Below are 23782 nucleotides of genomic sequence, written 5' to 3' on the forward strand. Positions count from 1 at the left end.
GCGATCGAGTTTCAGCATGAAGAGAAAAAGGCAAGGGTTGAGGCCGGTGGAGATTGAATCCATGAACGCACATCAAATGTAATTTTGGTTTGAAATCAGGAGTTATGCTTTTTCATTTCTTTAATCTGTTCAGTGGCGGAAAGCCAGGAACAAGAAATTCAAATTTTGCAAAAACCTTATTCTAGCAAAGGGATAACACGGTCTATTCGCCTGGAATAATATTATTTAATTTTTAAAATATTAACATTATTTAAATGTTATATTTCCAAACAAGCCCATGTGATTAGAATTATGGACAGAATATCTCTTGGCTTTTAATATACTTTAAAAATGTAAAATAACTATATTCTCTGTAATTTAATTTTATTTAACTTTAAAATGAAACTGAAAAATAAAAAAGTTATATACAAATTTATCCACCCTTTGACAAAATAGGAAAACGCCACTTTTTTTTTTAATAAAAAATTTAACTGGAAAGATGAAACACATGAGTAATTATTTAGAATTTGAACCAAATTTTAACAAATCCCAATAATCATTTTTTTAATTTTAATGATATTTTTTACTTCTCAATCGAATCCTCCAGGCTCCGAGGATACCATTATGTTTAAAAGAATATAAAAAGAACATTAAGATTTAGTAAATTTATTAGAGAACGTTTTTAATTTGACTTTCGTTTAAAAAAATTAATTTGCATGGAATGAGCACAATTTTAATTTGGATTAATCCAAAGTCTATTATTTAAAATTTTAAAAAAAAAACTCGGAAGTCAAAATAGGATTTTCAGGCTAATTTTGAGGTGGACCCAAAAACCATTGCCAAGATACCAGAGATCATGCCTGTTTGATCATTGTCCTTAGACTCGGGTTTCATGAGCCGCATGGCAGACCTAATAGAAGGAGCCGAAAAGCAACCAAAACCCTCTTTCATTTCAGATTGTTAACGAGCACATCGAACACCACTCTTAAAAACCATGCGAGAAACTTCAATCACTTCAAACACTTCAAACAGACATCAAAACCAGGCCCAAGTACAGTGAACCAACGAAAAGGGTGACCTGTTTCGATAATGCTGCTCTACTGCTTTTTATTGCTTGCTCTAAGAGTTGTCACGACAAGAAGGCTATTTAACACCCTCTGTGTGCCTTCTCGGCTAACACTCAAAAACTTTCCAAACTTCGAGAGACTCTCGGATGCGAAGAAATTTGAAATATCTCAGTATCTAATTTCCTTCAAAATTTAGTTCAGCTACTCTTTCTTACCAGTTTCCCCTCTGAAAAAATTTATCAGTCACCTGACAATACCTTGAAATAGCCAAGCGGAATCACCAGAAATATGATTTTAAAAAATCACTTGCCACTGGAACCAACTCATCTTATCATGGCTTGAGAGCCAATGCCAGACCAAACTTTGGAGTCGCTTCAACCACCTTGGTATCGTACTCGGCAGAAAAGGTTATTAGCGAGTTTGGCCTCCACTGCCGCTGATAAAGCATTGCAGCCCTTCCGTTGTGAGTAAACCGAGTTTTCAACAGAGTGAAAGGATCAAGCGAGTGCGAGCTCCCAATGGAGAAACTACTCTCATATGTGGTGAGCTTGTGAGTCATTTCAGCAGCAACAGCAGTCCCCAAGAATGGATTCACGATGTGAATATATGAAGCCTTCAAGGTCTCTCCCTTGTCCGCCCTACACATCAAAAGATCAAAATCGTCACTAAACTATAAGTGAATCTGATCGCACCAATCAATAACTAGCAAATACATTGCAATGTCATAAACCTCATTCCAAAGAAGATTCGACAGAACCAATAAACCAAGATGAGTAATATAAGCTCCAGGACAAATCTCGTATTTCAGAAACTACAAGAATGAAGTAAATTCAAGGTGAACAAAATCCTCAGTGAAGCAAAGATGCATAGAGGGGTAATACGTACAGTATAAGTGACGCAGACAGATCATCAGTATTATAACCAATCCCAGTATTGTACTTAGTAAGGGAGCCAGATTTAGTATCAAAACCGACCTCAGCACCTAAACTGAGTTGCTTGGAACCTATTGCAGTGGAGAACTCCAAAAGAGGGGTATTGGTCAAGCCAAAGCTCGCTGTTATGGCTGCATGGGGATGAAGATACTGCACATCCAACTGTAACACCACAAAAAGGCGATATTAGCAGATAAACTTCAAAAGAAAAACAATTTATTGAGGTGATTTCTCCCAAATACGCTGGTAATAAACTTCTCATGTAGCCACCCTTTAGTTAGGTAAACCGGGAAGCACAATGATCACCATGGGCAGGGATGGCAAGGATATGATATGAAGCAATGAATGAACCCATAAAGGCACTAATCCAATTATCTTCGAAAAAGATAGTTAAAGAACTCAAAAAATTTAAATCAACTGACCAAAACTTGAACTAAATTAAGTACACTAACCTTGCTTGACTTGTGATCAGGCAACTTGAAGCTAAGAGCAACCCTTGTACCTTGGACAATTTCATTTACCGCAATAGTTGTTGAAACCTGAGAATCAGAAGGTCAAGCTATTCGATAAATCCTTCCAACGAATACAAACAACAGGATGATACATAGCTCAACATTGTTTATATAAATATCCAAGTGAACTAAAAAGGATGGTTTGTTTGTTATCCGTTTCCTTACATTGGAACTTGAGTCAACTTTCACATCAACTGTAGTGTTGCCTGTCTTATACTGTGTGTTAACATCACCAACAAAAAGTTGATCCTTCTGCACTGCTGTTGTCACAAGACCCTACAGTGTTCATATAAAACATTAGAAGTTGCAAACAACACAACATATCTGGAACATCAAATTCAAGCATATTACAAATCTCAACTGTGGCAACATATACACATGTATGTATATAACGTTTACAGCTATGTACATGCCAAGATAAGAGATATGGCAGAAATATTTGTTACATGAAACAAGCTTTCAGCTTGGGTCATTTGAAATTAGACCCTCTCATCAAACTATGTTCAAAGGATAAAAACTACACAAACTCAATTATCCTATTGTTGTCATTTGCTTTTAGGAATACCATGTAAAAAATGTTTTAGCCTTGAGACAAATTTTACATCAATAACTGCAGTGAATAAACTGGAGCATATCCAGAAAGTAGTTTTTCGCATCCATATATGCAGGGCTAGCTTATATTTTCCTTACTTTATTTCTGTCCAAAAGCACTAAGAATAAGATCTGAGTTACAGAGGATCATAGTTTACAGAACTTTAGGAGCTAAGAATGTTTCAAGGTTCTTATATGCTGAAGAGAACTCCAACAAGCTACACACTATCCAAAGGCCTTTTACTTTACAAATGGTGATACACTGATGTCCATTCAAAAGAAGAAAAAAAGCAAACCAAGAAAGGAAAATGTCAAAACAAACAGTGAACCAAAAGGATGCTACAGAAAATTGGCTCGTACAGGTGGTTGCGATGATCAATATTTGCTTCTCATTACATATATAATTAGCTAAGAAAAATATCTAAAGCTTTCTAAAACTGATATAAACTCTGTAGAGAAGGGGAGAAAACAATTTTTCAGTTATATCCTTCCCTATAATGCTTAAATATCACTAAAGACTAACTCTTAGCCCTCTTCATAACATCATAAACCATTTACACTTTACTCATGTGATGGTCTATTGAACTGAAAAATTCACTGAGAATTACACCACCTAGAACTTGAATCTAAGAAAAAGAAAGGAAGTCGCTAATTGACCAAGCCCAGACACCTCAGAATCAATATAATACAAGATGATAATATAAAAACATATATTTTTTTAAAAGATATAATTTATAAGTCCCGTCATTTTATTTTCAATTAAATAATCCGAAAATTCGTTTTAAGAGGATTGGATATCACTCAATTAACTGCAGCACACATCAAACAACCAAAAAAAATAAGATGGTCACAAAAAAATGCTAGTGATGCTTAAGGTTACCATAGCCTCTAATCCAACCAGCTCTAGGTCAATCACAGAGGTTCACGTTGAGGGAAAAAATCTAATATATGATATTAAGCACCATTTTGACATACACATATACAGACATACAAGATTAAGAATTCTCTAAACTGTTAGTTTAAGTCATTCATACTTCCACTGTCAGTTACCACAATTACAACCACACTGTTTGCATTGTATCTAATCAAAGTAATCCTTACTCTACTAGAGAGTCTAGCAAAATTACAGGCACACCAGTGTTGAGGCAAAAACTTGTATGGACATTAAAACACATTTCCACACAAAAATTCCAACTTATTTTATTTGAGTAGACCGATCCTTTATCATAAAATAAAATATTTAAATTACACTGTCAATTTGATGATTCATGAGAAGCTGATAGCTCATAACAAATCATAATTTCAAGAAAAATTTAAAAAATATTTTAACATTGAAAAGCAGGATATATGAGTCATACCAATCCAGTACCACTCTGTAATGTCAAATTGAACTTGTGATCAAAATTGTAGTCTTTTGTCAATAGATCTGCAAAGAGAGCAAAATTGGCAAATGAATGAGACTGATAGCATCACTAAACCCTAAAAAAAGTGAGAGCCTATATGATTAACATTATCATGACTTCAAGATCACTGCTATATAAATGCATTGATCAATCAGAAAGGTCCCATGGGTACTTGCTCTCAACCAGAGGGGTATAGATAGAGATACATCAGAAGAAAACAATAATTTAATTTTAGCTTCCTTGCCTCTATAGACAGATGAAATATATGCATCATATTCAAAAGCAAATGAGTTTGAAAGATATTTTCTAAAACCAATGTTCCACCATACACTTTGTTGTAAAGATAATAATAATAAAAATAGAATATAATAAAGCCAAAATCCCAAGTTTACTTACAGCTCATGTCAAAAGGATTGATGATTGAGATTCAAAGTACCTTGTTCTGGTCTTTTTTTCAGTTCCAAGAATCAGATAATTGTAGATGAAGAATCATCAATTTTTAACATATTAGGTAGCATGACTACCACCACAACTAGCAATCATGCAAAGCAGGAACAATAACATAGATATCTTTCACTTATTTTCTTGCATCTTCAGGCAATACAACCCCAATAACTTGCTCCTCAAAATAAATTTTCCAACTGGAAAAGGGAAACTATATACAAGCACAAGAAATTCACCTCTTGCTTTTTTGCCAATCTCTGAAAAAGGTGCTGGTCCATTGCCCATCTCCAATCCAACAAGTAGGTATATCCACCTGTTGATCCAGTAGTCAGAGCACAAAATATTTCCTCACAGACTCCAGCCATAATAATGATCAGCTTTATATCAAGACAATCTGCCATGTTAATGACACTATAGAGTGGCATGATTTACATCTACTTCAGTTCTAGAACAGTAAAAATATTCCAATTCTCAGAATCGCAGAAGCCTGGTCATGTTAATAGATGCACTCATTTCTAAATAGATAAGTAATCAAAATTCAGGTCTGACTGTGAAACCCAATTATACCAAGGTTCAATTTCAAACTTACAGATAGAACAAAGGCTAACAAAGAAAATTCAATATGAGCCCAAACAACTCTGGCTGATTACAATATCACTCTTCAGGCTTTCATAGGCAAGACGCACTATTTTCAGCTTAAAATTGTAAAAGTAACTTCACAGTCCCAAATATGAGATGTGGAGGAGTGATTTAAGCGTGAAAGTTATTTTGTCTCGCCAGTATCAAGTCATGTTAAAACTGCTAAAAGTAGCTTCACAATCCCAAATATGAGATGTGGAGGAATGAGTCAAGCGTGAAAGTTATTTTGTCTCGCCAGTATCAAGTCATGTTAAAACTGTTCCACACCCAGGTCATTTGAGACAATGACATATAGCTAGTTCCACGGAACAATCTGTTTTGCATTTTGAGCGTCTCTAGGAGTATTTACCCGAGAGAAAGAACAGCTAAAACGAAGAGGAAAAGAAAATTTAATGTTCCAATGACTTTACAAGCGTCGAGTCCATACATTCTTATTTTGGGTACAGAACCCTGCTCCTTTTTCCGTATTCTCTTAAAACCTACTGATAGTAGCCTTAAAGTGACTAAACCAAAGGACAGACTACAAAATAGTAAACGATTTGAATGCACGGAGAAATCCGCGGGGAGCAGGGCCAGGTCATACACATTAGCAATGGCTTCATGAAGCTACCATGGATGATACATTTTAAAAACGATGCTTTAAAAAAATCAATTTAGAACCAAACAAAGTACAAACCCTTTCCCATAATTCAAAGAACTTCAAACTCATTTCCTAGAATTTTTCCTAGCAAAATTTCCAGGGATTCCAAGAAAAAAATGAAGGGAAAGACGAATAAGAAAACCATATTTACGACAAATCTATCATGTCGACCTACATTTGAGGTTAAAGCTTAAGACGGTCTCCACACACAAAACATATATAACGAAGCATTTTCCACATATGATCAATGATCCAAGACGATAAATGGAAGCAGAAGATAGATACAGCCAAACAAAGATTTCAATACAAACGATGTGCAAGATATTTAAATTAAAAACAATTTCGTAGAAGGAGTTTTACAAAGGTGAAAGACAGCAGAAGCTCCTCTCAGCTCTGTGAAGCAGGCACAATCGTTAGATCGAGAAGGAGAAGAACCGCTCGTCTTCCTGCCCTACTGCAGCAGCTGACACCGACCTACGAGAGCGCAGTGATGCGGAGCTTGAGGTAAATATCTCTACACTTTTACGGGGACGCCCTACTAGTTTTTACGAAATAACGCACATGCCCTCATTTTGCTCGATCGGAAGTCGGAGCCGTGGTGGCAACTGGTTTGGAATCTGGATCTTGCTTGGACCCACGTATATTCAGATCGGAAAAGGATCCGATTCCGATCACACCCATTAATTACAAAATTACCCTTTTGGTTACGTCTCAAATGGTTATGGCCATTCTTGCAAATTACGTACTAATCTTTGGTATAACGAAGTCATACATGACAAGGGCGGGTTTCAACTTTCATTTCATTACAAGTTGCATCTACAATGTGTTTGACGAAATGCCTTACAGAGAAAAGAAATCAATCTCAATGGAGATGGTTTATGGGAAAATTCAATTAAAAGAATAGGGATGGATATAGTCACCTAAAGACTGAGGAACATGATAGAACCTAGAAGGTTTTAGCCTCTGCGTGGCATTGAAATACCGCAAGGTTTTGATCCATTTCTCTTGGCTCTTGAGGCGATGAACTGCGATGGTATCCGGTGAGAGCTCTCTCTCGCATTTGTTCCTCTCGACATCGATAGGGTAATCGTACATGGCCGGCTTGGCGTTGTATCTGTTCTTCCCTCGGGCACCCATCTGCAGCCATTCGCCCAACACCTTGTCCTCCGGGCCGTCTGTGTGGTTCTTGGGTATGTCGGAGCTCTGTATCCATTCAACCAAGTCCCATGACAGCACGTAGCCCATACCAGACATGTAGTGATTAACTGGGTTCATTTCACGGCAAGGGATGGTAAAGCCGTAGTAGAGATCTTCTCTGGGCAAGGGATTGAGAGCCTCCACTAGCGGCCCCAACCTTATGTAAATGTCGTCGTCCGCCTTCATCACGTAGTCATACGGCCGGGACGACGACCCCGAACTGTTTCTAGTACCACTAAACATGTACGACAAGCTCGAGAAGTATGTATAGGTTTTACCGTTATTCATGTTCTCAGTGCAGTTGAGGATGATTATATCATCATAATACATGATCTCCAGTGCCACAAGGGTCTTCTGGTCATCCTTGTTCAGGTTGCAGAACACAAATTTCACGTCAATCTCGGCGGCCACCGGCATCTGTGTGCGGTAGACGAGTCTGAGCAGGTTCCTTAGCCGGTATTGGTCGGGGCGGGTCAGGATTCCGATTAACAACCGGAAGGCTGGCGGCGGTGATGATGGGTTTTGAGCCTCCGAGGTGTCGCATGCAGCGGGGGGCATCTGCAGATTGTTAGTGAAAAATAAAGCGGAGGCGCTCTGCTTCATTACATGGTGGAGATTTATTTGGTTGACGGAGGTGAAGAAGCAAAGGAAGCAGATGGCAACGAACAAACAGGAGGTGAAGGCGATCCTCGCAACCGAATGCGATTGTTCTTCACGTTTTTTCTTCATCTTTGAAAGCCTAAATGGTAGAGGAAGTAGCCTAGCCGATCAGAGGGAAGACTTGGAACTGAAAACCTCAGAACTCAGCACCTTCCTTTAGAGCTTTGAGAATTCCAGAAAGCTAATCCCATCTCTCTTTTTTATTAACTCGCCAACTACCAAAGACGGCTAAGATGCAACCAAAACGCTTTCTTCCTTCCCTGGTTGACTTGCCTGCGGATCAAAGTCATGTACTATATAGGATGGTGGATATCAGCCTAAAAGTTAGGTTTAGAAAAAGGGTTGAGATGATTTGGTTGCATTGCACTCTTTGCCCAAGGTCGGTCTGAATCCAATAGCCCAGAAACGCATATCATAACTCCATTAACTGCGACACTTTGCTTAGAGAACAATTAAGATTCATGGAACAGTTTGTTTCCTTAAACTTCCAGCGTCAAAGCTCAAAACTCAAGAACCATGTGAAGGCACGTCCGATGAATTCGTTAGTGGCACTTTACGCTGGTATGAAGCAACAGCTAGTGTAAACCTGCTGAAAATAATGGCAGGACTGTATCAGTATCAGACCGCAATCACCGTCATCTACTCGTGAATGAATGGCACTGGTAAACGCCACTGATAATATAATTGGAATTTGATTCAAATGCCCTGGGTGATATGTCTCAGGACATGGAACAACATTTTGATGGTATAGACACAGATCTATAGATGTAGCTACTTCAGTTAATTATTTTGCTATGAACATGAAACAGATAATATTATGATAAAAAAATTGACACTTCCATCCAAAATTATCTATGTACAAGAGAAAAAGGTTGAAATTAACTCTATGGTCCTGTTAGTGCAAATTTTTCACTTTCACTAGCCAAAACGTGTTAGTGTGTGTTTTTACAGGTGAGTGAAAGTGAATTACCTAGGTATTTTACTCTCACTCGTTCTTAAGAGAAACAATTGAAAGTGAAAAATTTCCCTTGGCCTTGTGATTTTACTTTCATTCTGCTATATATGTACATATGTACATAGGAAGAAAGGCATGTGGACTTAAAGTCATATAAGTTAGGTGTGTTCATTTTTAATTTTACCACCAAATTTGAATTAAACAATATACAATTTCACTTACCCCATTATATGTAAATTTCATATAAATGCATTCACGATTGATATTAATTTGATTTTTTATTTTATTTTATTCAAATTTAATAATAAAACAAAAATTATAAATATTACAAAGTAAACCACTACTTTTTATAATCAATTGAACTTGTTTGAGTTTGATAAGACAAAGAGAGCTCGGCACAATCAATTGACTCTATAATTTGCAGTGTGCTCGGTCACGATAGTATTGACATTTTCCTATTAGAGGTGGCATCAAGTCTGAGTCGAGCCCAAACCTGCCTATGTTCAAACCGAGTTTGATATAAATATTTCAAACTCAAGCTCGAGTCGAGCCCAGTCTCAAGCCTAAAATTGTTATTGAGCTCGAGCCCAAAAATTTTAACCAAGCTCAATCCGAGCTCGAGCTTTAACATACATTTAAAAAAATTTAAAAAATATATATCAAATAAATTATATATAAAATTATGCATACATTTTACATTAAATTGGGCATAACCTATATATATAATACATGTATAAGATTGGGCATGACCTTTACTTAAAATTGGGTATAATCTATGTATATAATACCTGTATAAAATTCTGCACGACCTCTACTTAAAATTAGGCATAATCTATATACATAATACCAGCGTAAACACTCCATTAAATTGTTTATACACTCCATAAAATAGTCTAAACACTCCATACACTACATAACAATATGAAAAAACTCAATACAATAATCAAACACAACAAAATTAATTGAAATATCACTATCAATTTACAATCACCTAAATAAAATCTATAAATCCATTATAAATTTACAAACTATAGTTGTTTCTCTTCATGTTAGAAAATAATATGCGTCCTTGCATGAGCAAAATCTCCACATATGACAAAAACAAAAAAAGTAAAATTAGTTATTGTCAGATAAAAAAAAATACTTTTTTACTACTAGTTACTTAATGTCGTTAAAAATATTAAAATTACTTCATCGTCAGGTAGCAGAGCAGTTGCATTGGAGGTGGCAGGTGCGGACGAAATTTCATCGTCAGGTGGCAAAGCAGTGGCACTAAAAACGGTTAGTGTGGACGGAATTGCCTCATCCGGTGGAAGAGTAGCGGCACTAGAGGCGGATGGAATTGCATCATCTGAAGGAAGGGTAGTGACTGGGGCGGATGAAATCACATCGTCCGGATAGGATGAAGAGTTTTTTTTTTAATAAAAAAATCCACACGTGTGAAAGTCCACGTGCGAGTCCACGCTACGCACGTCTCGGTGTTGCCAAGACGGGTGGCGGCGCCAGCAGACAGGGGCGGTCGGCGTTGTGGCTAGAGGGGCAAATGCCCCAACCCCCCCGCCTCCCTCTTCCAGTCCCGAGAGAGACCCCCAAAATTTTTCCAAATCATCGTTTGTTAAATTAACAAGCCGGCGAACCGAACCTAACTCTAGTCGAGCTTGGCTCATTAATGTAAATAAGCCGATTTCTGATCCCGAGCTCGCCTCGAGTATAAAGAATCGAGCCGATTCGAACTCGAGCTAACTCAGTTCGAAGCCACCCCTACATCACTCATTAAATTAACGTGCTGGCAAGCTGAACCTAGCTTTGGTCGACCTCGGCTCGTTAATTTAAACGACCCTGATCTCAAATGAATCGAACCGAGCTGAACTCGAGCCGCTCGCGAGCCGGCTCGGTTCGAAGCCACCTGCCTTACCGTCTTCTTGTTGCGTGGGTTTGGATCCGCTCCGAACAGAGAGCATTCAACCGTCCATTCATGGCTCCGTTTCTTTGTTTGGAGTGGATAGATCACGAGTCAACTCGAGCGAGTTGGAGGGACTCCGTTCCAGTTTCTTGTATGTTTTGCATTGCCCTTCAGCAGCTTCGCTTCGCGGATTTTCTGACGACCCTAATGTTACGCTTATGAAGCACTCGGCGCTACTCAGCCTACGGTTGATTCAGTCTCGACTTGTCGTGATCTACACTCGACAGCGTTCCATTTCTTATAGGGGGTGCTGCCTGGTTTTGGCCTCATATTCCTCATATTCTTCCGCAGTTCCGCGGTAAGCCTTCTGTATACTTAGTTATTTTTGGCCTCTCGTTCTCATCGGAATAGAAAACTGAAGGAGTTCACCTACTTGCTTTATTTTGTTTTTCTATTCGCCTTCTTATATTATTCAATAAACGGTTTACTAGGATTTTTTAGTCTTACTACTCATCTTTTCAAGTCATCATCATAACCCAAAGAGCTTGTAAATTTCAAATAAGTGATATTGTATTAGTTATTTAGGTATTGATATCTAGTCATCGGTTTTGTTTGTATACATTCTTCGTAGAACGCACACTTCATATAAATTTTTAAGCTGGCATAAGTATTTTGCTTTTGTTGTTTTCGAATTTTGTTACTATTCGATTTATTGTAAAATTTAGAGAAGAATAAACTATTAATAATTAATAAAATAAAAAAGAAAATAAAGGTTTTCTCGTACGTCCATTCAGAATGTTTAGAAATCACCACAAGCTTAATATATAAACGCCCATTCCCAGCTTAAAAACTCAAAAAAGGTGTTTATACTTTTACAATTTTCGAGGGGAAGTGTGTGGCTAACCCGAAATATTGTGCAACGCATCTGTTGTATATTGTGCTTGTGCATATGTTGGCACATTACTGCATTTAGCCTCACTGAAAGCTCGACAAGTACGAGCTTTCTACCATTAAAGCCATATTTACACCTTGTTTTATTGGCAACTGTTTGCAATTGTTTTGAAACATTTTGAAAATAGTCTGTATTTACTCTGATTATCTGTTTAAACATTGGTTCCCTGGAAACCATGGATAGAAACCCTAAGGCTTAACATTTTAAAAAAAGGCTACGCTGATATGTATACGTTATAATGACATAGTTATACTATTTATATTATTTCGAGAATTTTCATGCATGATGTCAACGTTAGATATCCATCACTGATGAATTACGTGTTTTCATTGGCAGTTATTATTTGTTTATAGTATGAATAAAGATGGAATCACCTTGTTCCTTCCACCTCTGTCTGAGAAGGACCCATTGATGGCAAAAAAACAGGTGGGTGGAGAAACTAATATATTTGATACACTTTTTGTAGTATCAGGAGATTAGAATATTATGAATTGCTCATCAGTCTGTCAATGATATCATTGATAGTGCATCAAGTGTTAGAACTAATGAATGAAACAAGGCTAACTTTCATTTCCACTTATTGTTTGTGTTGCTTCTCTATCATTGATTAGAAGTGGATTTTACTTTGGCAGATAGTCTGGAGTAATTTTTACTTGTTTTCACCTCTTATACAGAAGGTACTGCAGGCAAGAAGCATTAGTCTTGAGTTTCAAATATCTTTCTCCGGTTCCAAATGTGAGGAAGAGGCATCTCAAGTGTTAGATAAAATGGTCCAAGCCGCAAGAGTTTTGTACTTAGACGAGGTAAACTTCCCAAGCCCATAGTTGTTTTACTTAGCAGTGGTTTGGTTCACTGCAACATTTATGAGCTCTGTATACTATTAAGTCTATTTTAGCTATAACCATGACAAGGTGTGCGCTTTGTTTTTGTTGCAGTTAGAGCTGTACTTTGCTGAAGCTGATGATTCTGGCCCCTTTAGCCCCCGGAATGAACTTGAATCTCTCAATTTGGTCCTGGACGTTTTAAGTTCCTCATGCCAAAATACCACAAACGAGAAACAACAAATTCTTCACATGTTAGCAGATAGAGTTCTAGAAGTGATCGACTCCTTTGGTGTCAAGCATACAGAGGAAATGATGATTCAGGAGGATAAATCTGATGTTGAGGACGCCCTATGGAAGTGGGGAGAACAGAATGGTGTCAGGACAAAGTTACGGATTGCTTGTATGTCTTGGTACATACTTTAAGAAGCTAGTACACCATCAGATTCCTAAATTTGAGGAATCGGTTAATAAGTAATTGACAAATTTTGAAATGCTGAAGTCCTTCAGATCCAACAGTGCCATTGAAAGAGTATTATATCTTTGATTAGATATACTTCATCATTAAGGTTTCTGTTTAGTGTATCAAATGTATGTCTCACTCAAGATGGTGGTCGGTTAAGTCTCTCAACCAGACTTTCCTTACTGGTTCATCTATGTTTTGATCTTTTTTTCGGTATTTAGAGCTTTGTCATGTTTGAGTCATGGACGAACCCTTCTTCCATAAAAAGAAAGCATTTAGGATCTACAGCTTGCATTGAGTAACAATTTCAGAAATAACTTTTGATGTGATGAAGTGACACGGAAATAAGGTCACCACGCCAATTGAGTGGCCATAGGCTGATGAGGGCCTTTGTGTAACGAGAATGATTATCCGTTAAGCTGGCCGTAGAATTAAATGACCATAATTGTGTTGTAATTTTTATTTGGACCATGTCATTATGAGGGGCAACCCTTCAACTAGTAATTACTTACTTCAGAGCAGGCACCATTTGTGTGTTTTGATCACTCTGTGGAGAGATCCTCTGGAGGGACACTATGAGTTTGTCATCTAGTGTGGAGATAAGGTGTACACTACTATCTTTTTTGTTCAACCTAAAAACAGTACATATTTCAGATTTACTGTAGTGTCCACTCTGTCAGAGGCAACTAACTGATATATTTCACATGTATATTATATTTACTTATTATGTGCTCTTAATGATCTCTATATTTTCCTCTATAGATTATGAAGGAGCTGGTAGAGGAGCTGCAGCGGTAGAAGATATAAATATTGGGGAGGTAGCTTTGGAGGTTCCAGAGTCGATCCTCATAAGCGAGGAAATTCTTTCTGAATCTGACATGGTACTTCTGTTTCCTGAGCTTAAAAGTTTTCTATTTCTGTTTCAGAACATGTTACTGATACTCTCTTGCTGAAATTAATTCAAACCATAATTTTAAACAAATAAATGAAAAAGAAGTTAAACGAACCAATATAATATGGTGTTTTGTGATTTCCTGGTATTTGGAGTTTATAATTCCTTATGTGATACACAAGCATGTGATCATGCCAGATGGAATTCTTGCTTCTTAGTCTGACTTGAAGTAAACAGGTTGATATTTGAGGTTGTAGACAATTGAATTTTTGGGAAAAAAATTGAAACCTTTATAGACCTTAGGGATGCCCATCTTCTCTGTAGAGGATGATGCAATATGAAATCGTATTAGCTTCGCAGTCTTCTTAGCTGTCTCATAACTGTCACTTTCTGTACTTTTTTTTTTTTTGTTATCTTCTTAATAAATTTTTGTTAAACATGGCTAATTCCTCATGAGGACCTCACAGTAAGATTATACATCTGTTCTGTTAGTGCATTGTTTACTTGATCTTTAAACTTTCCAAAAAAAATTCCAATTAAGTTTGGGAACCACTGTATCTCCTTTTTTTTTTTTAATGAAGAAAACCCTGAATTACCATTGCTGATTCTATCGAGGAAATATGTGGTTTTTTTCCCTTTATCTATTGTTTGTCTATTATCAGATCTTTATCTGTCCTTCACTCCTGTTTTATTTGTATCATTTGAAGGCAATAAGTTATGCTTTGCATATGGAAAGGTATGGTTTCTCCTCTGAACTTCTCATCAAGTGTCTTAAGATAAAATAGAAAAGGCTTTTATTCAGTGCTCAGAGAGCTGCTCATGATTGGGAATTTAGCTTTCAGGCTCTTTATCAGTTCTTTCTCTTTCATTTCTTCTACAGTTTTCCTTCCAATCTCTCTTTTTCTCTTCTGTTTCTCTATTATGAAAAGGAATTCCAGAGGGCACACTCACTCTATAACTCTACATTGTGGAGAAAAATACTCTAGAAATTTGCATCTTGTAATAGAATTCCAAAAAATACATATTCAACTAATGCAATTCAAAACACGCTAATCCCTCCATGCATTTTCTTATTGGCAGTTTCAAGTATTGATTAATATTGATGGGATGACTTCTGAGACAATGTTGCTGTTGTGGAGCATGAAGGAAAGATATAATCCTAATTCGAGATTTAGGACGTACTTCAATTCTTTGCCTCAAGAATTTAATACAGGTATTTCATCATACATACATGTGCACGGAGGGAGGGAGGGAGGGATGGAGGAAGGGAGAGGCAGTGTTTTTATACTAGGTTCTGGGTCATTGATGTGGGATTTTCCTCAATACCACTCAAATTTTGACTTGTGTATTGGGGTTTTCCTCAATATACACACACACATCCATTCTTTCCAGTTGATTGTGCACATAGAGGAAGAGAAGGCATAATTAGCCTTGTACCAGGTTCATAAATGCTGCTGTTTGTGTTCCCAAAACATGCCGATGTTGTAAATTTATTTCCTTTTCAAAGGGACTTTGGTATGGATCATTCTGCATTTTCATTTTCAACCTTCCCTTTTTTTGTGATTTACATTTTACAAAAAATTATTTAATTGATATATTTGAAACCTTCCAGGACTGAGTTTTGGAATCAATGCCCTTAGTGTTTTGGAGGGAACTCTACTGTTTGAAGAGATACTGCAAGCAAGACAGGTTAATCTGCTTTCTTTTTCCTCTTTGACCTTTACTATCTAATTAGTTGGTCAATTTTCTCATCATTTATATTTCCGTTGTTTCGTTCAGCATCTACATGAGCAGTATGAGGCAATATGTCCCACCTTGTGCTCTTCATACCCAGATATTTTCCAATCAGCACTGTATACATGGGATCAATTTCTCTGGGCATGCGAGCTTTGGTACTCTAATAGCATGAAAGTTGTTTTTACTGACAGCAAGTTGAGGATGTGCTTGGTCCCTATTGCCGGTCTCCTCAATCATTCGGTAAGTTGCGATCAGGTGATTCATAGTTTCATGTTATTACTAACCTTGGCTGAAAATATGTTCAATTTAAGTATGAACTTCATATGGAATTCTGAGAGAGTATATATGTGTTCTAAAGGTGATGTCTTTACTTCTATCTTGAGGAGTTATGGCCAAAGGGGGGCAATGGACTGTCATGAAGATTTTGTAAGATGAGAGAATGCTCCAAATCTGATGCAGAAGTATCAGACTCTTAGCTTTATTCTGTGGAGATTTTAGAAGAAGAACTAAAATCGATATTAAATGAAGCCCTTCTTGTGAGCTTAATTGCATCATCTTTTTTTTTTTTTTTTAAGGTGTTCTAAAGTTAATGTACTGTTTGTCGAGATACTATAAATGTAATAATGGCATCTATTCTCCTGAAAATAGAAGACTCATAAAGATTGCCACAGATTTGAAAACTGTATGATGGTTAAAAACCTAAAACCTCCAGAATGGTGTATAAAATTATTTAATATCTGATTAAGAGTGATGCAATGTTTTTTTTTATAAAAAGAAGCCCCAATCCAATCAACTGAACAGCTGTGTCATAAACGTATCATGAAATAAAAAACTCTCATCCAACTACTGGCCCTGATAAGGCCCTTTCTATAGGTGTTTTAAATGTGAAGCTTAAGATTGATAAACTACCTGTGTTCAACTTTGTAATGCTTAAGAGTCGTCAGCCGCAGTTTTCAATTAATTGGTCCAGGTTGACTATAGACATGCCACAAATCCGAGGGTTGTGGCATTTGCTGTTGTTGGTTGGGAAGTTTTTCTTAGAGGATTTCACTATCTTCCTATTTGATTTGGCAACTCTTTTATCCTTGGTATGGAAATATGTTTACTGCTTTTATATTTTATGTTGCAGTTATGCCCGCACATACTTCACTATGGTAAAGTAGATCCAGCTTCAAAGTCACTCAAATTTACTTTATCAAGACCATGCAAAGAAGGAAAACAATGCTACCTGAGTTACGGGAGTTATTCTGGGTCCCATTTAGTTACCTTTTATGGTTTTCTACCCAAAGGAGAGAATCCTTATGATGTCATTCCTCTAGGTAAGCTTCTTGGTCTCATTTACTTCTCTGTTTTCAAAATTCTGCATCCTTAATTTTCTTAGTTAGCTTTTATTTATTTTGACGTCATGTTAGCTGGCTTAGGCTTTGACTTGGCCTTCCTAACGGAATAATTATTGTTACAGATTAAAATTAGGCTTTGACTAATCTCCATGAATCTCCTTCCTGCACTCTGATATATAAACTTAAACCTTATTTTTGTTTCGAGAAATATATTAGAACTTTACTAACAACAAAAGAAAGAAAAAAAGTGGTGGCTTTTGGAATCCCAATTTCATCCTTCTTAATGATCTTGAGATGTTTGAAGTGAAAAGGATAGGAGCAAATCTCTCTCTCTCTCTCTGTGCGAGTGTGAGATTAGTTTACTTGATAAGATCTAGAAGAAAAGGATAATACCTATAAAGATGATCTTGAACTAGAAAACTTGAGCAAGAGCAAGGTATTGTCTTTGGTTTTTTCAGACAACATATTGTTTTTCTTCGTTAGGGTGTTCACATAAATGATTCAATTGCATTTAATCTCATTTGTAGAATGTTTATTGCCACTAAATGTTCCTTTGCAACTGTGTCTGCTGAAATATGCTTGAGGTCATCAGAAATCTCCTTTTAATCATGGAATCCTCGATGATAAAATGCTATTGAATTTGTCTATTCAAAAGTCTGTGGTTTTTCTTTCGCTTGTTTGTCTTCTTACTGCATGTGATCTCCTCAATTCCTCTTGTCTATGTTATCTATGGATTCATTTATTTTTAGTCCAATCTGATGCAGATGCTTTGGACCTAACCTATTTTTGTATTATTCTATACATGGAGTAAAATGAGTGTGGGAATTTTTATTTTTTTTATTGTTATAAGAGAAAATGGCGTCTTATCTTCTCCATTGTTGGTGTTGTGTTGCAGACATTGATGCCTCAAAGGGAGAAGATTTACCCACTGAAGCCACAACATCTGGAAGTGATTGGACCACTCATATGGTGCGGAAGCCAGGTCCGTTCAAGAAAAATGGGCATTATGGACTGCCTCCGCCTTTATTAGCACATCTTCGTGCAGCTTTGCAAGAAGATATCATTATACTTCATCCTGTGATACCCAACAGTGCTATTGTGAGACTTACTGCTTTTATGTTTCATTGTATGCTTAAAATAAGTATTGGCTTTGGATTTATGCATTCAAAATGACCCAGACAGCTGTGAGACTTGTTGGCAAGACCTCACTTTAAACCACTGACAATTTGAAGGAAAGTGTTATTAATATCTTGATAGCATCATTTAAAAAAAAAATATCTTGATAGTGATTGAACTTACATAGACCTCTCTCCAGGTGTGAGGTCCATTTCACAGTTTCCTGTTTGCAAATCCTTCTTTTCTGTATCAGTGCTATATTTATCCTAGTCTGTTGAATCACCCCACATTTTAAAAATGACTCATTAGTCCTTCCTAAATGTATATCTATACAGATAAATGAGGAGAATGAAAGGGAGGTTCTCGAGACTTTGATCTCCATATTCAACCCAATGATGGAGAGGCTCAATGATTCTGAATGTCTGGACAGGTAAAGAGAAATATTGTGATAGTCATCAATTATTCACTCTCATTGATTTATGCATATTTTAATGATGGACAATGCATGCTGACAGTGGGGATTCTAGTTGGGATGTCAAGTTGGCACAGGATTTCAAAAATTTACAGCAAAAAATCATCTCTTCAGTTATAGCCGCTTGTTCTGCTGGCCTAGAGATGGGGGACCATCTCTGAAGGCGGAAGACCTTATCAACCAGAAGATAGAACAGAACACAGCATGAACTCAATGTGCACTGCAAGTTGCTAGCAGATCACAATTTTCATCAATCAAAGCTGGAAAAAGGGCTGTAACTGAGGAAACAGGTCTACTTCTACCCAACGGAGAAATTTTATGGGTAATGCTTCTACCCAGAAGATAAATCTAGTTTTTCCTTAGAAAGAACCCCATGTTTATTGACACTGTAGATAGGCTTTTAGATTAGTCTGTTATATTATTATGTTTGATCCTTAGCAGATAATGTTAGAAACGTGAAACATGCATCAGATTGCTTTAATGGAGGCCAAATTGCTTACTTGTTTTTTAAAACTTTTCAATTCGATTTGGAATAACCCACCAAGACGGGTATTGCATATCCTCCTCTCGTCATTGACATATAATAAAGACAACGGCGCTGTGCAGCTCATGTGTAGCAGCAGCATTCTTTATTCCAGCTCAGTGACGGTGGATCACGCCTCGCTGTATCTCTGTCATCCTGTATTCCTGTGGCCTCCGCGTGCGTTTAATAATGTTAGAATCGGATGACCCAAGGGCCATTACAAAAACGCATGCTTGTGTATTTTTTCTGGTAAAATCTGCGGGAAATTAGGCCAATTTTGTTGTCGTTAGGTTGTGATGGCAATCTTTATTCAAGCCTATTGGTTGTCTGCTGTCACCGGTTACGAACAAGGGATGTGATTCCGTTGCAAAAATTAGAATAATCATACCAATGCATGATGGATATTATTGGCCACATAGATAATGGAGATGTGAACATTCCAGGTAATAGAAGCAAGTTGTTCATGTTTGTTGCTTTTGCTAGACAAGCAGGAATTAAGTACCGGATTCCCCCAAAATTGTGGTCTAAGTAGACATTCCAACTTCTGGCCACATGATCATAGCATTGATGAAAAAGAAAAGGCAGTGCCGCCATTAAAATACAAAGATATTGTAAAGTTAGGCTGACTTAGCTTCAATTAACTGTTCACTTTCTATTCCATTACTGGAAATTTTAGGGTGGCGAGAACTGAAAAGTATTGCTCTTTCAGCTGAACTTAAATTGTCTGAAGATTTATTATTTTTTGCTTTGCTTTTATCCTAACTTTTTTCAACTCAAATCTATTTTTTTATTAGTTATTTATTAGCTTTGGAAGAAATCCTCCTAAAATACTTATCTTGTTTTCATGATCAACCTCTTCGATGATGAAGACGGGTAGATTAAACCCTCGGATTGATGGGGTTCAACGGTATCAACCTCTTCCCAATTTCCACATGTTTCCTTTTACTGCAAAGGTGAATTTAAAACGAAAGTGGTGGTTACGTTAAAGAAGAAGCATGAGAAGAATGTGTGACGTAGGGATGTTTCCGCAGTGCATCACTTTTAATCATGGAGGTGCAGGAAATCAGACAGTCAGACCACCTATGGTGCAGAATAGAAAATCTCAATGCGAGATGGTTTCCTGGCCATTCTCTCCTCCATTTGGCAAGGGACCCACGCAGAAGCTATTCCCGGACCTTCGGTTCATTTCGACGCCCGCATATCTCTCTCCTTCACTTTTAGAGCGAGAGAGGAAATAGGGAGAGAGTTCCTTATACGCGTCAGTGGATTGCAATTGAGGTCTCTGAGGTTTTTACTTGGCCCGTTTCCCCTCTCTTCTCTCCTTAGGAGGGAAGAAAGTGAATCGTTCGTCCCAGCGCCACCATCTTGTGAATTTTCCGGACGGGTGTGATATTCTGTTGTGAAGATGGCGATGGTGGAGAGCAGCTTTTATTTGTGGCAGAAGGATGTGTTTTTCTCTGCCGCCGAGGAGGTTCAAGACTCTGCGGATTTGTAAGTTTTCTTTTATTTCTGTAATCCCAATTGGGGTTTCTGCTATTCGAAAGAATTTGGAACTTGTGTTTTTGACATTGCTATTTTGCGTTTTATGTTTTGGCGAGAATTTGATTATTATTTTGTCCTGTGAAATTAGCGGTTGGAAAGGGATTCTTTTTGTTTACTTTCGCAATTTTGGGTTCTAATCTATTAATTACAGAATGGAATCCGTATACCGGGAATGGGAGCGGGAGCGAAGAGAGACTTTTCAGTCAGGTGTCTTGGAGGAGCTGCGGAGAGAGCTCCAAACTGCTTTGGGAGTCACGAAATGGCAGGTAGTTCTGGTTGTCATATGTTCTTTTCTTTTATTTTCTTGAATATGAGAAATCATTTCATTAAAATGGTGATGAAATGGAAAAATTGTTCCTGTTTTACATTTATATGCCCTGGATGTTGTTGGACGCGCAGTTGGAGGAGTTTGAGACAGCTATCAAAGTGAGCCATCAAAAGTATTTGGTAGAAAATACGATAGCCCGACATAGGCAATTTGTGGTGGCAATAGAAAGCCAAATTGCCCGTATTGAAAAAGCATTAAGTGATTCACTAATTGAAGAGGGGAAGCAATCGTTGCAATGGGTACAGTTAGATGAAAGTGAAAGGGATGATCTAGCTCTATTTCTCTCTGGGTCTGCTGGGACTTCACAGAAAGTCAAGTGCGGCTTAGACATTGAAATGGATAAAACACAGACGGGAGAGCTTGAGCTTTTTATGGGTTACAAAAAGACAGTAACGATAAATCAAGATGTCAAATATTCGGCAGAATTTGCAGTTAAAGATCAACCTGAAGCCAGGGACAAGAGCGAGAGTCTAGGTGAGACCTCAAATGGGCAAAAAGAGTTATGGAGTTTACCAGATACTGGTGCTCTGCAGATTGTGGTTGCAGATAAAAATATGCAGAATGAACCATTGGACAAAGCTCAAAAGACTTGTCAAGTGTTTGACTTCTGTGGCATCTTGAGGACTACTGAGCTTATCACCAAATTGAAATCGTTAAGAAATAGCTTCAGAAAGGTGAAGAGTGAAGAGGACATTCAAGCAAAAGCAGTCTCCACTCATGTGGACTTCAGACGACTTCTTCCATTTACTCAGGTAACTGAGACAATTTTCCACATACCTGTTTTTCTTTTTAGCAGTTTGCCTCCCCTCATAGGTTGATTTTTCTATATGATTATTACTATTTATTGATCCTTCTTGCATTCTTGGCCTTTTCCATTTGAAGAGTGAAGGCAGCAGAAATTGTTTAGGGGCCTGTAAGCGAAGCTCAAATATTCCGTATGTTCGGCAATTGTTTAAACGAGCTGGAGGCTGTGTACGACAATTGCAAGTCTTGCAGTATCATGCACCTTCTCTCCAAATCTCCATGATCTTCATGCTGCTTATTTTTCTAGCTGGTAAGCTACTTTCTATTGGCTTGTAAAGCAATTTAAACTTGTTTAAAGTGCAAAATTTGAAACCTGTTTTGTTTTTTTCTCTGTAATGAGCACTGGTACAAACAATCTATTTTTCTCATATTGGACAGGCAAAGTATCTCATTTTTTTAAATCTTCAGTGGTGTAGTTCCTAATCATTCTCTTTAAATTTTGAAGCACTAATGTGACACTGAAACTCTTTAAGAGTCAATGAGATCCACTCTAGATATTTAATTTAAATGTATCTCTGCTGAAGCTCATCTTAAGCATCTGCAAAACATTATTTGGTGCTGAAGCTTCATGCTCCTGCATGTAATTTGTTATATGCATATCATTTCATGAGTTTGAGACTCTTCAAATTATAAAATATGCAGTTTTTGGGAAGGTAATTTGACGGTTATATTAGCTTGACAATTTAGGTTGGTGACTGAAGGACATGATAACCTCTAAAATGAAACATTAAATAAAATGTGGCTCCAAAGAGCTAGCTGGGAAGTTAATTATTTATTGTCCTCTTTAATAATGCGTACTGACAAGGATCTTGTCATTTTAGTTTTAGTTTCTTTTGCTAAGTCGAGGCTTTTAAGTTTGTTCATTCGAAGGAATGAAAAACTAGAAAAAACATGGTCACAGAGAAAGAAGTGAACGATTATGTTCATTAGTCAAAATTCTTTCCTCTGTTTTTTGCTTCTGGCTTGTTGATATACTGGCTTTTCTGCATGAGCTTGTATTCCTTGTTACCTATTGAGAATATGTGTTTGTTCTGCTTGTTCCTCAAGGACCCTAAAATATCTCAAAAATGTGTTAATAGCATGAAAAGCATCTTACCCACAAATTTAAGGTGTTGATGTTTGTATCGTCTACTACAGTGGCGTTATAGCTTGTATGGCTGTGATTTGTATCTGTATTTTAATTTTTCCCATGAACTATGGCTACCACTGGTTGATTATATAGATTTTATGTTACAATCACGTGCAGTGATGTTAATTCTACTTTGCACGCTACAGCTGCCTATTTTCACTTAAAATGTTGCCTTAGTCTAACATGAAAACATATGTTTTTAGGTTCTGTCACCCAACTAGGGAAAATCGCTTGGTGGTTCCTTGTAGGCTGGTGAAATGTCAGAAAAGACACAATGGTCTCTTACTGGTAGCTCATGGCTCCCTGACTGGCTGTTGGGTTCAGGAAAGGCCTATCACCTCCAAGGAAAAACAGATGCCGAATGAAGCAAAGTTGGAGGAACCCATGACTAGTTTGCTAATACCAAAAAGAAAAGATTATGCTCTGGTTTCACCATCTTCTTTCACACGCCCTGTTGAATATGTTGCTCTTCTCAGAAGCGGGCTGGAGAATGGATCAGACCCAGGTTCATGTTTTTTCTCCACTCAAAAACAAAGACCCAAAAATAATAATTGCTTCTGTACTTCTGTTTGTAGAGTAAGTGTTCAAGATTGAGTTCATTAGGTCTTCATTTATGTTAACTGTACAGGTTCAAATCGCATACGCAATTGTGTATAATGTATCGTTGCCAGGTTTGCAAGAGTTACTGATCAATTCTCTGATTTTATTCATTCCCGAATAAAACTTCGTTTCTTTCCTGAA

General features: G+C 37.3%; 4 protein-coding genes across 7 annotated transcripts; 2 read left to right on the forward strand and 2 right to left on the reverse strand.

The window, feature by feature from the left end:
• Positions 1-1053: 1053 nt before the first annotated feature.
• On the reverse strand, positions 1054-6684 carry LOC137945953 (mitochondrial outer membrane protein porin 6-like). Its single transcript, XM_068792066.1, has 7 exons — positions 6568-6684; positions 5165-5241; positions 4440-4507; positions 2656-2766; positions 2431-2517; positions 1932-2140; positions 1054-1684 (listed from the first exon to the last, which is right to left on the reverse strand). Exons 2-7 carry the CDS (start codon positions 5211-5213, stop codon positions 1378-1380), a joined length of 831 nt encoding a protein of 276 aa, XP_068648167.1. The 5' UTR covers positions 5214-5241; positions 6568-6684; the 3' UTR covers positions 1054-1377.
• A 411-nt stretch (positions 6685-7095) lies between these two features.
• Positions 7096-8133, reverse strand: LOC137946757 (beta-1,3-galactosyltransferase pvg3-like). The gene has a single exon (XM_068793064.1). It carries the CDS (start codon positions 8131-8133, stop codon positions 7096-7098), a length of 1038 nt encoding a protein of 345 aa, XP_068649165.1.
• Positions 8134-11012: 2879 nt separating this feature from the next.
• On the forward strand, positions 11013-19318 carry LOC137945626 (fructose-bisphosphate aldolase-lysine N-methyltransferase, chloroplastic). Of its 4 annotated transcripts, none has more exons than XM_068791573.1 (12): positions 11013-11280; positions 12211-12300; positions 12549-12677; positions 12810-13098; positions 13921-14039; positions 15131-15263; positions 15663-15739; positions 15830-16027; positions 16917-17106; positions 18023-18225; positions 18579-18673; positions 18759-19318. In XM_068791573.1, the coding sequence occupies exons 2-12, from the start codon at positions 12229-12231 to the stop codon at positions 18874-18876; spliced, it is 1623 nt and encodes a 540-aa protein (XP_068647674.1). In that variant the 5' UTR covers positions 11013-11280; positions 12211-12228; the 3' UTR covers positions 18877-19318. The 4 variants fall into 4 exon arrangements, with proteins under 4 accessions (XP_068647674.1, XP_068647676.1, XP_068647675.1 ...); XM_068791575.1 differs by having other exon boundaries at positions 18771-19318; XM_068791574.1 differs by having other exon boundaries at positions 12561-12677.
• A 991-nt stretch (positions 19319-20309) lies between these two features.
• Positions 20310-23782, forward strand: LOC137946462 (uncharacterized). Its single transcript, XM_068792770.1, has 5 exons — positions 20310-20729; positions 20932-21046; positions 21180-21860; positions 21991-22162; positions 23245-23782. Exons 1-5 carry the CDS (start codon positions 20644-20646, stop codon positions 23295-23297), a joined length of 1107 nt encoding a protein of 368 aa, XP_068648871.1. The 5' UTR covers positions 20310-20643; the 3' UTR covers positions 23298-23782.

This window comes from Aristolochia californica, unplaced genomic scaffold (genome assembly GCF_029961685.1).
Source record: "Aristolochia californica isolate CCGP_79_NKW_82.1479 unplaced genomic scaffold, dmAriCali1.0.hap1 SCAF_12, whole genome shotgun sequence".
NCBI lineage: Eukaryota > Viridiplantae > Streptophyta > Magnoliopsida > Piperales > Aristolochiaceae > Aristolochia > Aristolochia californica.

Excerpts from the sequence above, each read along its gene's own strand:
- LOC137946462 (XM_068792770.1), top strand. The coding sequence starts at position 20,644 with ATGGCGATGGTGGAGAGCAGCTTTTATTTGTGGCAGAAGGATGTGTTT. Across the intron at positions 20,730-20,931 it reads GTTCAAGACTCTGCGGATTT|AATGGAATCCGTATACCGGG; the intron begins GTAAGTTTTCTT and ends TATTAATTACAG. Across the intron at positions 22,163-23,244 it reads GCTGCTTATTTTTCTAGCTG|GTTCTGTCACCCAACTAGGG; the intron begins GTAAGCTACTTT and ends ATATGTTTTTAG.
- LOC137945626 (XM_068791573.1), top strand. The coding sequence starts at position 12,229 with ATGAATAAAGATGGAATCACCTTGTTCCTTCCACCTCTGTCTGAGAAG. Across the intron at positions 14,040-15,130 it reads TTCTTTCTGAATCTGACATG|TTTCAAGTATTGATTAATAT; the intron begins GTACTTCTGTTT and ends TCTTATTGGCAG. Across the intron at positions 16,028-16,916 it reads CCGGTCTCCTCAATCATTCG|TTATGCCCGCACATACTTCA; the intron begins GTAAGTTGCGAT and ends TTTATGTTGCAG.
- LOC137945953 (XM_068792066.1), bottom strand. The coding sequence starts at position 5,213 with ATGGGCAATGGACCAGCACCTTTTTCAGAGATTGGCAAAAAAGCAAGA. Across the intron at positions 4,508-5,164 it reads GATTGGCAAAAAAGCAAGAG|ATCTATTGACAAAAGACTAC; the intron begins GTGAATTTCTTG and ends CTCTCTTTGCAG. Across the intron at positions 2,518-2,655 it reads AAGTTGACTCAAGTTCCAAT|GTTTCAACAACTATTGCGGT; the intron begins GTAAGGAAACGG and ends TCTGATTCTCAG.
- LOC137946757 (XM_068793064.1), bottom strand. The coding sequence starts at position 8,133 with ATGAAGAAAAAACGTGAAGAACAATCGCATTCGGTTGCGAGGATCGCC.